The 14,574-nt window shown below is 38.2% G+C and overlaps 1 protein-coding gene across 5 annotated transcripts in view; it reads left to right on the plus strand.

The window, feature by feature from the left end:
* SRRM1 (serine and arginine repetitive matrix 1) overlaps nt 1-14,039 on the plus strand; it is a 28,562-nt gene extending 14,523 nt beyond the window's left edge. For 3 of the 5 annotated variants that reach the window (XM_018055934.1, XM_013974264.2, XM_018055960.1), the window contains 9 exons: nt 2,484-2,564; nt 3,064-3,150; nt 4,407-4,551; nt 4,894-4,935; nt 7,404-7,514; nt 9,469-9,930; nt 10,521-10,716; nt 12,421-12,630; nt 13,003-14,039. In XM_018055934.1, coding sequence (XP_017911423.1) covers nt 2,484-2,564; nt 3,064-3,150; nt 4,407-4,551; nt 4,894-4,935; nt 7,404-7,514; nt 9,469-9,930; nt 10,521-10,716; nt 12,421-12,630; nt 13,003-13,107 — 1,439 coding nt within the window. In that variant the 3' untranslated portion in view covers nt 13,108-14,039. The remainder of the gene's footprint in view (nt 1-2,483; nt 2,565-3,063; nt 3,151-4,406; nt 4,552-4,893; nt 4,936-7,403; nt 7,515-9,468; nt 9,931-10,520; nt 10,717-12,420; nt 12,631-13,002) is intronic. The other 2 variants (XM_018055942.1, XM_018055954.1) reach the window with 2 other exon arrangements.

A 14,574-nucleotide genomic window follows, 5' to 3' on the forward strand; every position in this document is an offset into this window, starting at 1 on the left:
AGCAATTTAAATTGTGCTCTGTAAATACTTAATGATTCTTTTACTAATTCTGGTCACAGAGTGACTTATCTTTACCAGATTGATCTTTCAAGCAAGTCTGCAAGATTAATGATTAATAGGACTACTGAAATAAATTTAAAATACTGGTTTTTCGGTGACTTCAGAGATTTCAGACTTCATGCTAGAATGATTTTCCCCCTTGAATACTAAAAATGAAACATCAACATAAAAATAAGCTCCTTTTTTTTTTAAGATAAAAATGAACTGTTGAAAAATCTTTCCTAAACAAGCAAGCACTGATGAAACATAGTACTAATAATGATATGATTCAGTTAGTCTTATTAAAGAAGCCAGAGTAGGGAGTATGTTTAGCACTGATTATGTCAGTAATGACTCAAGACTTTTAGCCAAGCCATTGTAGAGATTAAATCAGGATAAAACTCCAAATACAAGCTTCTGTGGGGGGAAAATATAATGTTATAGCTCAATTGCATTATTTACTCTACAGGCATTTATTTGCCAAATATATAGCAAACATAACCACTTTTTAATGTTTCTTAGAGGAAAATGCATTTTGGCATCCAAGTACACATTTCAGAACCCAGTTCTCTAAAGTGGCACTTTGATATGCAGGTTTATAAACTAGATTCCCTAAAATATTGTTTTTAGAGTTGAAGAGTCACTGACACTTAAAAATGAAGAGGACCTATCCAGAAAAGAGCTTTGCATGTTTAAAATTTTAAAGGCCTTTCTATTTGAATTTGTTAAAATGCATGTTTTTTAATATAAATTTATTTATTTTAATTGGAGGCTAATACTTTTTAAGTGCAGTCTTGCTACTGATCACTAATTAAATAATCACTGGACTGTCTAATCACTAGATTCTGTAGCCATTCCAGTGATTTGTCCAAAAGGCTTATTATTAGGTAGAATTAATAAAAAGTATAGTTAAATTCTTTGATTGGATTGCCTCAGCAAAGATGATTAGATGGCCATTACTGCCTCTTAAAATAAATCTTTAGAGAAATTTGAATATGAGTGTCTGTTAAACAAAATCATATAAATGTTAAACATTCCATGTTAATTGCTTCAGTGAAACAAAAACAAATGTGAGGATCCTGAGGCAATCATATTGTCTTCAGGTTTAGTTCTTAGAGGACTGTTCTCTGATATTTTAGGTTAATCTTGGGTAAGATTAATGATTATGTATAAACATTTGATTTTAGTTGAAGCAATGGGATGGATAGGATAAACAGAAATAGTAATTGTTAGAAATTAAAGCTTATGCCTGTGCCATAGAAATAGTGTCTTGGATTCAGATCCTAGTTCGCTGGAATTATTTGGGTGACTTTGGTTGAGGTTACTTTTTTTAATTAAGCTTTAGAAAGAAACCTTCAGTCTTAGCGTTTAATATTTTTACCATGGTGAAGGTCTACATATATATATATATATATAATATATACATATGTAATTGTATTTATTGACTGTATATATAATTTTATTTATTGGCTGTGCTGGGCCCTCACTGCTTCCTGGGCTTTTGCTCTAGTTGCGGCAAGCTGGGGCTGTCCTCTAGTCATGCACGGGTTTCACATTGCAGTGGCTTCTGTAGCTAAGAACTGGGCTCTAGGGCGTGTGGGCATCAGACCTTGAGGTGTGAGGAGGGCTCAGTAGTTGTGGTGCACGGGCTTAGTTGCTCCGTGGCATGTGGGGTCTTTCCAGACTAGGCATTGAACTCGTGTCTCCTGCATTGGCAGGCAGATTCTTTACCATTGAGCCACCAGGGAAGACCAACTTTTTTTGAAGTTTTTTTGCAGGTAGTTTAAGTCCCTCCTGCTATTTTGAAGGCTATTCTCTACATCAAGAGCCTTTGGTCTCTTTGATGACCAATTTGTTCCTCAGATTTCCAGATCACATGTTTTTCTCTGTGAAAGTTTCATCAGATCTTATGTCTTAATCATTTATCATCTTTATTACTTTTCTGGACCAACCTGTAGTGGTGCTTGCAAGTACTTACATAGTCAAGAGTGTGTGCTTGAAATTTTAAGGTAGCACATAGAGGTTTACTGAACTGAAGTGAAGTGAAGTCGCTCAGTCGTGTCCGACTCTGCAACCGCATGGACTGTAGCCTACCAGGCTCCTCCGTCCCTGGGATTCTCCAGGCAAGAATATTGGAGTGGGGTGCCATTTCCTTCTGCATACTGAACTGAACTGAACTGCTATTCTCTTAACTGTTTCTCTTGGGAGAAAGTTTGAAAGTTTTAAAATCATTATAGAACTTTCTGAGGCTTTTCACCAGACATTTATTAATTACTTCTTTTGCTTCAGATAATGACAACAAGATCTTTAAAAGGACTTTTTAATTGTCAGTAAATTATTTTTGAGAAGAGTCACACTTCTTTTGTATCATTAAAATGTGTAGCCTTTTGTTTCGTTTTTTTAATGTATGTAAGTGGGGCTTTTTCCCCCCTCCTCATTTTTAGTGACAAAACATAAAGGTACTGAGAAAAGAGAATCCCCTTCACCAGCACCGAAGCCTCGGAAAGTAGAGTTATCTGAATCGGGTAAGTGTTTTGTGTTTGTTTTGTGTTTTAAGCTGAATTTGTTTCTGGTTAAAGATTAATCATAGTTTATGGCTTAATGATTAAGAGCTAGGATTGGAAGTCAGACTGGCCTGTTTGAATCCCAAGTTCCACTATGTTTTGTTTTAATTACTTAATTTATCTGAGCCTCTTCTCCTCTCCCCTCCATCTCTGAAATGCATAATAGTGCCATCCTTTAGTCTTTGGTGGTTAACTGAAATAATGTTTATAAGTGCTTGGCACCCAGCCCGAACTGTCACAAATGCCTAGATAAGTTTATTTTTTCATTATATTTGGTGAATGAAGATAATCTAAATTGGCATTTTAAGCTCCTCCTTTATTTGTTGGCGGGGGAAGAATAGATAGTGCTTGACCCAGCTATCACAAATAAAAGTTTAGGAGAATATTTCCCAACTCAAATATGTTATATTTTCTGTATGCATAACTAAAGAAACACTTTCTAAATGCATCCTTCTTTCAGAAGAAGATAAAGGTGGCAAAATGGCTGCAGCAGATTCTGTGCAGCAGAGGCGCCAGTATAGACGACAGAACCAGCAGTCTTCGTCTGGTATGGACACTGAGGACCTGCTCTTTTTCTCTGCATGTCCTAATAAAAGTACTTAAGATAAAAATATCCAGAAGTGTAGTGAGTGTATTTAGGAGAAATATTTTTGTGCCTTCATAGAAATATGAGGAATTGTTAGTTTTGGAGCTTTGGTATTAAGCTTCCTTAAAAACTTAATTTTCTTTTAGATTGTTGTAAAAGTAATAGATCTTCAGAGTACAAAATTTAAAACAGGAATAAAAATTGGAAAAGTATGTTTCTTTTCTCAACCCTCAGTCTTACTCCCCAAAGATTTTATTTAGAAATTTTCTGTGCATGTATTAAATATCTGTAGTTTAAAAACAAACCCAAAACACCTAACAGGCTCAGACTGTAGGTTATATTGCTTGCCTTTTTAACTTACTGTATCTAGACATCTTCCCCTGTTAGTTCTTAAGGATCTACCTCATTTATTTACTGGCTGCTACATTTTTAAAATATTGATAATATACTATTGAGCCACTTGCCTATTTGGTCATTTAGGTTATTTCTAGTTTTTTTTCTGTGTATGTGTTTATATGAGTGTATCTATAATTTCTGAATTTAAAAGTATGTACACAGAAACCTGATTTTGAAGTCAGATATATTGGTTTTATTAGCTCAGTTGGTAATTGTGACGGAGTCTAGACTTTCCTTTTCATTTATAAAATGGAAACCAAAGCATTCCACAGTGACATTAAGTCAGTTAAAGCTATATAGCTTTTGCAACTCCTTTAAGATGTGGTTAATTATGGAAATGTTTGAAAATGCATTATGTTTTGGATATTTTTTTGGTATTTATAGGAATTGTCAGATATATCTTGTTTATAAATGATAGGGATATGAAGTAAATTATTCAGACCCCAGTCGGGCTTTCAGTAGCCTTAAAAGTGCTTAGAGTAACTAGAATTAAGTAATTGCTCAAGATACTTTTTAAGTTTTACTGAGCTTTTTGGAAAATCACTAGATTCTTAAGGAGTGCTGTCTTCTTGCTTGTGCTATGGAAATGATTTGTATAAAATAATTATATAATTGTATATTTATGTATGCTTGACTTTGAAGTCATTGAGCACATATTGGTAATAGTCTTTTTTCCAGAACTCATGGCTTGTATGTGTGCTCACTTATATTAGTGAACTTGATATGCTAATTTGGATACTCCCTCTGCTTAGCTTCCAAAAACAGGTACAGGCCTTTAAGCATACATCTGATGTAAATTTTTGTTCGTTGTGTAATTTTAGATTCTGGCTCCTCCTCTTCCTCAGAAGATGAACGACCCAAAAGGTCCCATGTGAAGAATGGTGAGGTAGGCAGGCGACGGAGACATTCCCCTTCCCGGAGTGCCTCTCCATCACCTCGAAAGCGCCAGAAGGAGGCTTCCCCTCGGTAATGTCTTCACTCTTGATCTGTAGTTGTGATAAAGCTTCATAACTTAAGGGATGCGCTGTGGGCTTATTTAGAATTGGGTTAATTCCATTTCATTAGCGCTTATAGTAGGAAATGGTCAGATTTTGGGGTATTTGGGTTTTCTTTTGTTCGGTGATTATTACTGTTTAATGAGAATTTAGTAAGTTTATACCAGCATGTCATGCATGTGCATGACCTGAATAGACCAGTTAAATCATGGCATTTACTTCTGACTTATCTTTGAACATCTAAAATATATATATATATCTATTAATTTGGTGAATGGAATTCTTGACACTTGTTTTTTTCCACTGCTCTCAGGATGCAGATGGGAAAGCGATGGCAATCGCCAATGACTAAAAGGTTGGTTAGATGCTATTTTGTAAATTAGGATTACATGTCAAAGTTCTAGTGAATTAATTTACTATTTAGGTAACATCCTGTTCCTAGGTTTACAGGTTATGATGGTGGAGAAGTTCCTCAGTTGTTTTGGTTTGATTTAATTATATTTTCTTACACATCAAATTAATGAGGTAGGACAGTAATAATAGCTCTTTAGATTTGGGTTGGGGGGGAGCTTTGTGATGATGATAGGGAAGGCAAGAGAAACTTGGGAGAGACATTTAAAAGGTTAAAAAATGACTGTAAGGCTTAAAGCAATATTTTTCATGCTTCTAAACTTTTGTCTTTGGCTGTTGAACATTCCTTCCTTAATAGTTAAAGATAAATTAATCATGTGCTTAGTCGTGTCTGACTCTTTGTGACCCCATGGACTGTAGCCTGTCCTCTGTCCGTGGAATTCTCCAGGCAAGAATACTGGACTGGGTTGCCATTTCCTTCTCCAGGGACTCTGCCCAACCCAGGGATCAAACCCACGTCTCTTGCATCTCCTGCGTTGGCAGGCAGATTCTTTACCACTGTGTCACCTGGGAAGCCCAAATATTAATCATACTTAGTGTAAAAAAGTAGTTGTTGCGTGTATAACTTGTCCTCACTACCAGTGTGACTAAGGAGATGATGTGGTTCTAAAGAGGTCACTGCACAGATAGCAAGCTGTCTTCATTCTGAGACTTGTCTATTCCTAATTCTTGAGGGCTGCTTTGTGTTTTGAGGCTTAATGAAACTGGTTCTTACATAATGTGGGGTGGTGGGGGGACTTCTGTACTCAGCAGTGTCCACGCAGTTGAAGGCTTGGGTTGGCATTAAGTGTTGAGAGTAACTGGAAGATGTTTGTCTTTTCCTTTTTTAAATCCCTGAGGTGTGTGTCATATCGGCTTAAAGAAGCTGGAGACCTATTTGGTGTCAAGATTCCAGTTACGAGGGACTATCCCGTTTCTCTTGTAGCTCCTTAAGTATGCTAGTTTGGCTACTTCATCATTTTTAACAGGTTATGGTTTTATTCTCTTTTCAATTTTCTCGCATGGAACACAGGACGTTGGAAGTCATTACTGAAAGAGACCTTTTGTAATGCCAAGCCTTTCATTTTGCAACTGAAACTGAGGCACAGGGTGAATGTCTCAGGTCATTAGTATATCATAATAGATTCTAATCTGAGTTGTTTTTTTTTATGAGAATATTTTAAAAGAGGAGCCATATAATCAACAGAATAGCCTCTTGTGCTATTATATCTACTGATAACACACTAGGAGTTTTGCTTTGTATCATCTCATTACTCAGGTTTGTGAATGTAAACCTTTTTCTTTTTGAGTCAAAACCCAGACGTCTTTACCCATTTGAAATCTTCATTACCTGTTGAAACAGTATAGTAATCCACCCTGTTTCTCTAGGTCCTTAATTCTCAGATTAACCCTGCTAATAAAGTGACTTCTTCTTTACTGTCTTTCTTGTAATAAAAAATTTGGTGTCTGCATGTCATCTGAAGCTTATCTGTCTTGACCTATTGCCTCTTGTAGTTTATATCTTAAATCTGTTTAAAGTGAAGTCTTAGTCTTCACAAAGCATAAGCAAGTTGAAGTTAAAAAGCAAGGTTATTAATGAATGTTAGACTTTTCATTGTTCTGTTAATGAACTCTGCTTAGTTTTATTGGGGAATCAAGACAAGTAAACTTGAGAAAGTGTGCCTCTTGTGGTTGTGCATCAGAGCTCGGAATGAAGGTCTGTGATCTTACCTATATTTTGACCACAGTGCTCCTCATGATGGCTTAAGTGCTCAGGCAGCTTTGTTTCTTTGTCTTTGGAGTAGTGTTTTTAATTAATTGTTTGCAACTCTTGTTCAACCACAGGAATGTATTTTTTTTTTTTAATCAAGAACTTGGAGCACTGACACCCAGATTTTGGGCCTTTAATTGTAAATATCTGTATTAGAACATTGTATTTTTCTAGGCTTTACAGTTGTTCCTAACAAGGAATCAAAAGTTACTTGAAGAACCTTTTTATTAATAACCTGTATCAGCTGGACCATAGCCAAGACCTGGTGAACACAAAGTTCAGATAAGTTTCCCAGCTGTTTCCAATGTACAGTCCAGTTAAAAAGCAACTCCCTGAGGTAGTGTTATCACAGTTTTTTTACCTTGTGTCATGTTAAGAATGTTTTATGTAACTCAGACTGTATATTTATATACTGCAACAAAAGTTTCACACAACAAAATTTCCCATAGTTAAAACACTTAGTTTCTCTTTTCTTTCTTTTTTATTTAAATCTGTTCTGACCGAGTTTTGGCTGACTTCAGTGTAGTTTGAAAAACACTGCTCTAGGGATGGAGTGATGGCTGCTGCCCTTTGGGTTGACAGTGACTGAAACTAAATCATCTCGATCACTTAGTTACAGATGTTAGTGACTCTGAGCCAACTGTCACTCTTCTTTGGTTTAGCGGTAGACGGAGGAGAAGCCCCTCCCCACCACCCGCCAGAAGGCGACGTTCTCCTTCTCCTGCTCCTCCGCCTCGTCGACGCAGGTCTCCCACGCCACCACCGCGACGGAGGTATTTATGAGACAGGCTCGTGGGTGCTGATGGGGGCAACTTTGGGTTTCTGTGATTGGAGTATTTATTCGCGTGGCCTTGTTCAGCTGTTACAAAATACCACATACTATACATTTCCATTTACCTGACACGTCCAGGACACACAAGTCTAGACGGAGAGAAAGTGGATTGGTGATGATGGCCAGGGTGGGGTGGGAATGGGAGTCTTCGTGGTTGAAGACTCTGAATGCAGTTGACCTTCAGCAAGGTCAGGAGTTAGGGGTACCGACGAGGAGCTGAGAATCTGACTCTAACTAACTTTACGGTTGGGCCTTCCATATCTGTGGATTCATCCAGCGGCAGGTTGTGTAGTACTGCAGTGTGTATTTTTAAAAATCCACACAAAAGTGGACCCATGTGGTTCAAACCTCTGTTCAGGGGTCACCTGTATACTAAAACAATTGAAATTGGGTGAATTTTAGGATTTGTAAACCGTATACCATTAAAAGAGGTGAAGTAAATTAAAAGATAGAATCACTCTAGTGATTTTAGGGGAAACCTTTTTATGTTCAAATATTTTCAACCCATTAAATATGGGTTGGTTAAATCTCTGGATACTGGGTCTTTGAACACAGAGCACTGACCATCTCAGACAAACCCAAATTGAAAGCTATTCTATGTAGTAACTGATGAGCATTCTTCGAAGAAAAGTCGACTGTGAGAGAGACTGAAAAACTGTTACAGATTGGCAGAAAGACTAAGGGCATGGGACAGTTGGAGGCAATGTAGGATCCTGATTTTTGGAACCTGGAGCAGAAGAAGAACATTACTGGGGAAAACTGAGGTGGCATTAGTATTTTTTAGTTAATAGCAAATTAGCACTAAGGTTAATTTTATAGTCTTGGTGGGTTTTCTATAGTTGTATGAGATGTTAAGTGGCAAGTCTTTACTATTGTTCAGCTCTTCTGTCAGTAAAAAATGATTTCAAAGTAAAAGGGAAGAAATATAAGAGAATTGCTCACATTATCAAGCGGTATAGTGACTACACCTTGAATGCCTTTTATGTGCCAGCTGAACCATTAGATGCTTTATGTAGTTTATCTTTAGTCTGTAAGATGATCTTGCTTAATAGTGGTATTCCCATTTTCCAGGTGAGGAAATCTGGGTTCAGAGTTACTAGTAAGAGTTAAATGGAAATGCATTCTGTGATGTTGCACAATGTATGGCCTTTCCCAAAGATGATTTTTAGACAGTAAAACCTTTGAGCTCAGGGTCTGAATGTTTCAGGAGAAAAGCAAGTGGTTGAAGCTGAATGTTACTTTGAGGTTTAGTTTCTAAGAGGCATGTTAAGGTTATATAGGGATTAAGCATTAAGGGGAAGGCCAAGTGGGACTTCAGCAGGAATGCATTCTCCCTAGCAGTAGGTTTCCATTGAATACTACTCTTTTGACCCCCAGAATGCAAGTCTTTCGGTGAGGGCAGGGTGATGTCTTTTAAACCTTGTGCAAGTGAACTCTAATTATTAATACAGAGTCCAAACACCAGTGTAGAGTGTTCTCCATAGGACTGCTCTTTAAAGCAGACTTCCTGAGTTCAAGTTGCACAGTCAGTAGAATCTTATGAATATAGTTTTCTGGTTACTAATAGTAGTAATGGATTTTCAGTTTCTTCAGAGAAATGCAAGATTCTTTTCTGAAAAAATATTAAATTGATTCTACATGGATTTTGCTGAATGACTTGACAAATTTGAATTCAATCTGAACCCTGTATCTCCACTAACCAGAATGTCTTATTTGTAATCATCTAAGATACACAGTAATTTACTAAGTGATTTCTTTTTTTTTAACTTAAGGATAAAGGCATGGCATTTCACTTAGAAATATTCTCTTTTTCTGGTGCTGTAAGTGCCTAATTTTCTTTGCATTCTGTTTCTAGTCTGTTAGACCTTTAAGCTTTCATGATGTATTTTTCCTAGGACTCCGTCTCCTCCTCCACGTCGTCGCTCACCGTCCCCAAGAAGATACTCTCCTCCAATACAGAGGAGATACTCTCCTTCTCCACCTCCAAAGAGAAGAACGGCTTCGCCCCCTCCCCCTCCTAAACGAAGGGCATCACCATCTCCACCACCAAAGCGTCGGGTCTCCCATTCACCACCTCCCAAACAAAGAAGCCCCCCAGTCACCAAGAGACGTTCGCCTTCATTGTCATCAAAGCATAGGAAAGGGTCTTCCCCAAGCCGATCTGCCCGGGAGGCCCGGTCACCGCAGCCAAACAAACGGCATTCGCCCTCACCACGGCCTCGCGCTCCTCAGACCTCAAGTCCTCCACCTGTTCGAAGAGGAGCATCATCGTCACCCCAAAGAAGGCAGTCCCCATCTCCAAGTTCTAGGCCCATTAGGAGAGTCTCCAGGACTCCGGAACCCAAAAAGATAAAAAAGTAAAAATGTTTTATCTTTTTTGGTTAGGAACACTTAACTTGCATAACTCTTTATGTTTGGAAGCTACTCTCTTCCCCCCACCCCCCCCCCCATACACACACACTTACTGAGAACAGGAAAGAACAGCTGTGAATACAAACTTTAAGGCAAATTCTCAGTCCTATTCATATATCCTTTTCTGTTTTCAGGATAGTTCCTTGTGGTATAAGCTAAATGAGGATTTTATTGGTTCTTAAGGATATCAGGTTAATTGAGAAGTGTGCTTCCAAACCCAGCTCTGAAGTGATGCATAGGATGCTTCTTGCATGTCTGTAAGACTGATAAAAGCAGTGTTAAATATGGCAACTGGCATTACTAATTTCCTACAGGAAGAACCATTAATAGAATGGGTAGAGGATAGTAGGGCTTGGAACTACTCTCCAGGAGACTTAGATGATAAAAATTGTGTCAATACAATCAGCCAGCAAACTAAGTGCTGTAAAATAGTAAAGTTGGTGATCTAGTTGTGTAATGGTAGTTGGTGGTTTTCTCTTAAAGAAGGATCTCTGTTTTGAATGCTAAATGTTTCGTTTTTCCTTTCTGTTTCTAGAGCTGCCTCACCAAGCCCTCAGTCAGTAAGGAGGGTCTCATCTTCCCGATCTGTCTCGGGATCTCCTGAGCCAGCAGCTAAAAAGCCCCCAGCACCTCCGTCACCTGTCCAGTCTCAGTCACCCTCCACCAACTGGTCACCAGCGGTACCGGTTAAAAAGGCTAAAAGCCCAACACCAAGCCCATCACCGGCAAGAGTATGTCTGCCCTGTTGTGGACTTCCTTTATAAGTGTAAATGGTTACTTGCAAGGAGAGAGGTTTTCATCTTTTGTAGTTCAGAGGAGCATAATTTTCTGTGATTCAGATGGACTTCAAAAGGAGGCGCATAATAAGTGGTGGTGTTTGCATCACTGCCCATGCTTAATATTCTGTAGATATCCACTAATTTCTATAATCTTGGTGGTGAAGGTTGAGCTATATAGATAAATTAGAAAAACAGGGAAAAACACACCGTGATTCTAATATTATCTAGGAGAAAATTAGTGTTTCTGTTCTCTCTAGTATTTGACAGGTTTGGGGATAGTTACAATTGGACAATTAAAGCAAGTTTTGATCTTGGATCATGTCTATTAGTATGATTACATTATTTTTTAAGAAAAGTATCACAAGATATCAAAATGTTACCAGTGGTTTTAGAGGAGAATAATGAGTGATCTTTAATTTTTCTTCTTTACATTTTAATGCTCTTAATTTTTCCTATAGTGGAAATACATTATTTCTGTAATAACAAATGAATCTTGCAACATGTGAAATCTTAGATGAAATAGAAAGTACATTATTGACCCAGATAGTCTTATCTTTGGCAGGCTATATAAATAAGAGTAACATTCTTGTTTTTACATTATCAAGCTTACATATCATTGGGATAGTAAAATATCAGAGCTTAAACTGTTTTCCTTTCTTTGTGATTCATTAATCATGGCAGATTCTTACATTGTATAAAAAACATCAATAGTTAGTTGTTCATCCTAATCGGGTTGTGTTATTGTGCAGACTAGTTGAATGATGAAGAATTTTAAGTAATTGCTTGGAAATATGAGATTTAAAAATTACATTACAGACTAGATGCATTTATAGCAGAGCCTACCCTTGGCTTAAATGTGGAATATATGCAGTGGAGAATAAATAACCCTGCATTCTAGAGATCAGTGACTAGAGATGTGGCCATCACACACACTTACAATTAGGGTAATAGTTTTTTATTACTTAGGCTGGTATGATGGGTGATTTACAGATATTCCCATTTAATTACTGTAAACAGCCTTATTAGGGATTGTAATACCCATTTGAGGTTGATTAAAAAGGCTTCAGAACAAGTTAAACAATTTGTGTGAGGTTGACCAGTAGGTTCAGGAACCAGAATTCAATTTGGGTGAGTTCAGAGACTTTTCTTCCTATTCATCATGGAGCTTGTCCTTGCATCTGGAAGTAGACCCAGACTCAGGCCAGTCTTGGAGACCTGATTCAGTCTGTGATTGGGAGACCTGGTTTAGTGTGAAGCTAGGTGCCTGCATGCTCAGTTTTTTCAGTCGTGTCTGACGCTTTGCTACCGCATGGACCGTAGCCCACCAGGCTCCTCTGTCATGGGATTTCCCAGGCAAGAATACTGGAGTGAGTTGCCATCCCCTCCTCCAGGGGATCTTCCTGACCCAGGTATCAAACCCACGTCTCCTGCATTGCAGGCAGATTCTTCACTGCTGAGCCTTCAGGATCCATTTCAGCTCTTGGAAGTCTTTGCTCCCATCTTTAGGAGTACTTTTCTTGGTGGTGACTGGCCTTGGACCTTCTTCCGCCTGATGCCCTATGAAATCCTGAGATTAATTCAGCTGGTTATTCCCTTGAAATAAAATGTTTCTTTGGACAGGTTGATTTTATTGCTTTTGTTTTTCTGGATTTCTAGAATTCAGACCCAGAAGGAGGTGGAAAGAAAAAGAAGAAAAAGAAGGACAAGAAACACAAAAAGGATAAGAAGCACAAGAAGCACAAAAAACACAAGAAGGAGAAGGCTGTAGCTGCCGCTGCTGCGGCTGCTGTAACCCCTGCAGCTGTAGCTGCTCCCACAACCACATCAGCACAGGAAGAACCAGAGGCAGAGCCAGAGCCTAAGAAGGTACTTACGGGCCCTGTCTTGAAGTTTGTACAAGTAGCTAAGTCATTTGGTTTGCAGAAGTAGCTTAGTAATTTTCTTCTAATAATTAGATGCCCAGTGTTAACTCTGTTCTGATTGGTTTCTCTAGGACCACTTACCAAGAGCAGGAATTTGCTAAGGCTAAATAAGAATATCAATAATATCCAAAAAGTTTAATGTATATTTTTGAAAAGAACTTTGATATTATTAAACATATAATTCACCCATTTAAAGTATGGTTGTTAGTATATTCATACAGTTATGCTGCCATCACCACAGATGAGACTAAACATTGCCAACCATTGTCTCAAGATTTAACGATACAACCTTTCTGGGTTTGTTTTTTTTTTGTAGGAGACTGAAAGTGAGGCTGAAGATAACCTTGATGACTTAGAAAAGCACCTGCGTGAAAAGGCCCTGAGATCAATGCGGAAGGCTCAAGTGTCCCCACAGTCCTAGGTGGAAATGTTTGTTACGATGTAAATTTTATTTGGTTTGTACGCGATTCAATTTCAAAATTGCTAAAATGTGTTTGAGCTTTAGACTATAACATTTGTTGTAATAATTGCTAGGTTGAAGTTCACCATGTAAAAAAAAGGGCATGGATTTACATTGCAAAAGGTGTCCACGGTGTATTAGTGACATTCTTTCATTGACAGCTGACATAAATTCGTTTAGAGTGAAATATTTTAAGCCAAAAAAGAAAAATCCCCTTTTTAAAAAAGGGGGTTTAAATATTGTTGGCATTCTTATGGTTCCTTTAAGTACCCCTGGCTATTCCCAGAGGTTTTTCTTTCTACTTTTTCTTTCCTTTTTCCTTTTTCTCATTTGAGTCTTAGCACCCATTTAAGTTATGATGCTTTCAACCTTGATGGTTTGCAAGCTTGCCCAGAAATAAGACCACTGTTGAACTACCACACAAGTATAAATGAATATTTTAATGCCACGATCTTTCCTGTTGCCTGTGGAGTCTCTGCTGAAATGAATCAGGATTCGAGCTCTAAGATGAGACAGAAAATGAAAGCATGTTGTTTGCCAGGACACTGTGGGTTTATATAGATGTGTAACAAGTTGATTTGGAACACTGGAATTTCATTCTCTTCTCTTTTTTTGTAAAGGCAATTAATTAGCCCCAGGAAGGATCCTTCAGTTACATAAAATTTTGTTTCATGAAATGTCATGGCTCCATTCATAATTTTGTCTTGTTCCAGTCGGTATATACAACTTTCAGAGCTCTTGTATTTGGAAAGCTGGAAGGGCCCAGACTTTGAAATAGTGTCTTGTTTTCACTGTTTTTGTTTTGTTTTTGTTTCTGTTTTTTTTTTTTTTTTTAAACTAAAGCTATATAAAGCTTGTGGATTAAACAGAATAAATTTCTAAATTTAAAAGTGTTGGCCACTCACTTTTATTACCACCTGAACACTGCAGGAGGCCCGCCTTGGGAATCTTGCAGGGCCTGTATTTTTACCCCCTTGGCACCTCTGGCAGAGGGAGGATTGGGCAAGGGAAATACAAGGTGATGAAACTGTGCTGGCATCTTTAGTAATTAATATGGTAAGTGTATGAGAGGGAAGTACACAGTGAGACTGGAGCGTATATAATGGGCAGGTCAGCCAGGCGTAGGGGAAGGGAAGAATTTCAGGCAGAGCACACAGTATGTCTACCCCAAGGCAGAAGGAGTCTGACACATTCCAGGAAGTGAATGAAGGCTAAAAAATGACTGGAGCAGTCTCCCTCTATCAGAGGCACATGTGTGCATGTGTGGGGTGGGGTGATTGGTATGGGTGGTGTCTGGTGTGTGTGTGTGGTGTTTGGCTCCCTACAGGCCATACTTTAATTTTAAGATTGAGGAGAGTGATACACTTTGAGAGAACTTGGAAGCTGATAAGGTAAAACAGTAGCACTCACATCTTCTCTGTGTATGGG

The sequence above is a fragment of the Capra hircus genome, chromosome 2 (assembly GCF_001704415.2).
Source record: "Capra hircus breed San Clemente chromosome 2, ASM170441v1, whole genome shotgun sequence".
Classification (NCBI taxonomy): domain Eukaryota; kingdom Metazoa; phylum Chordata; class Mammalia; order Artiodactyla; family Bovidae; genus Capra; species Capra hircus.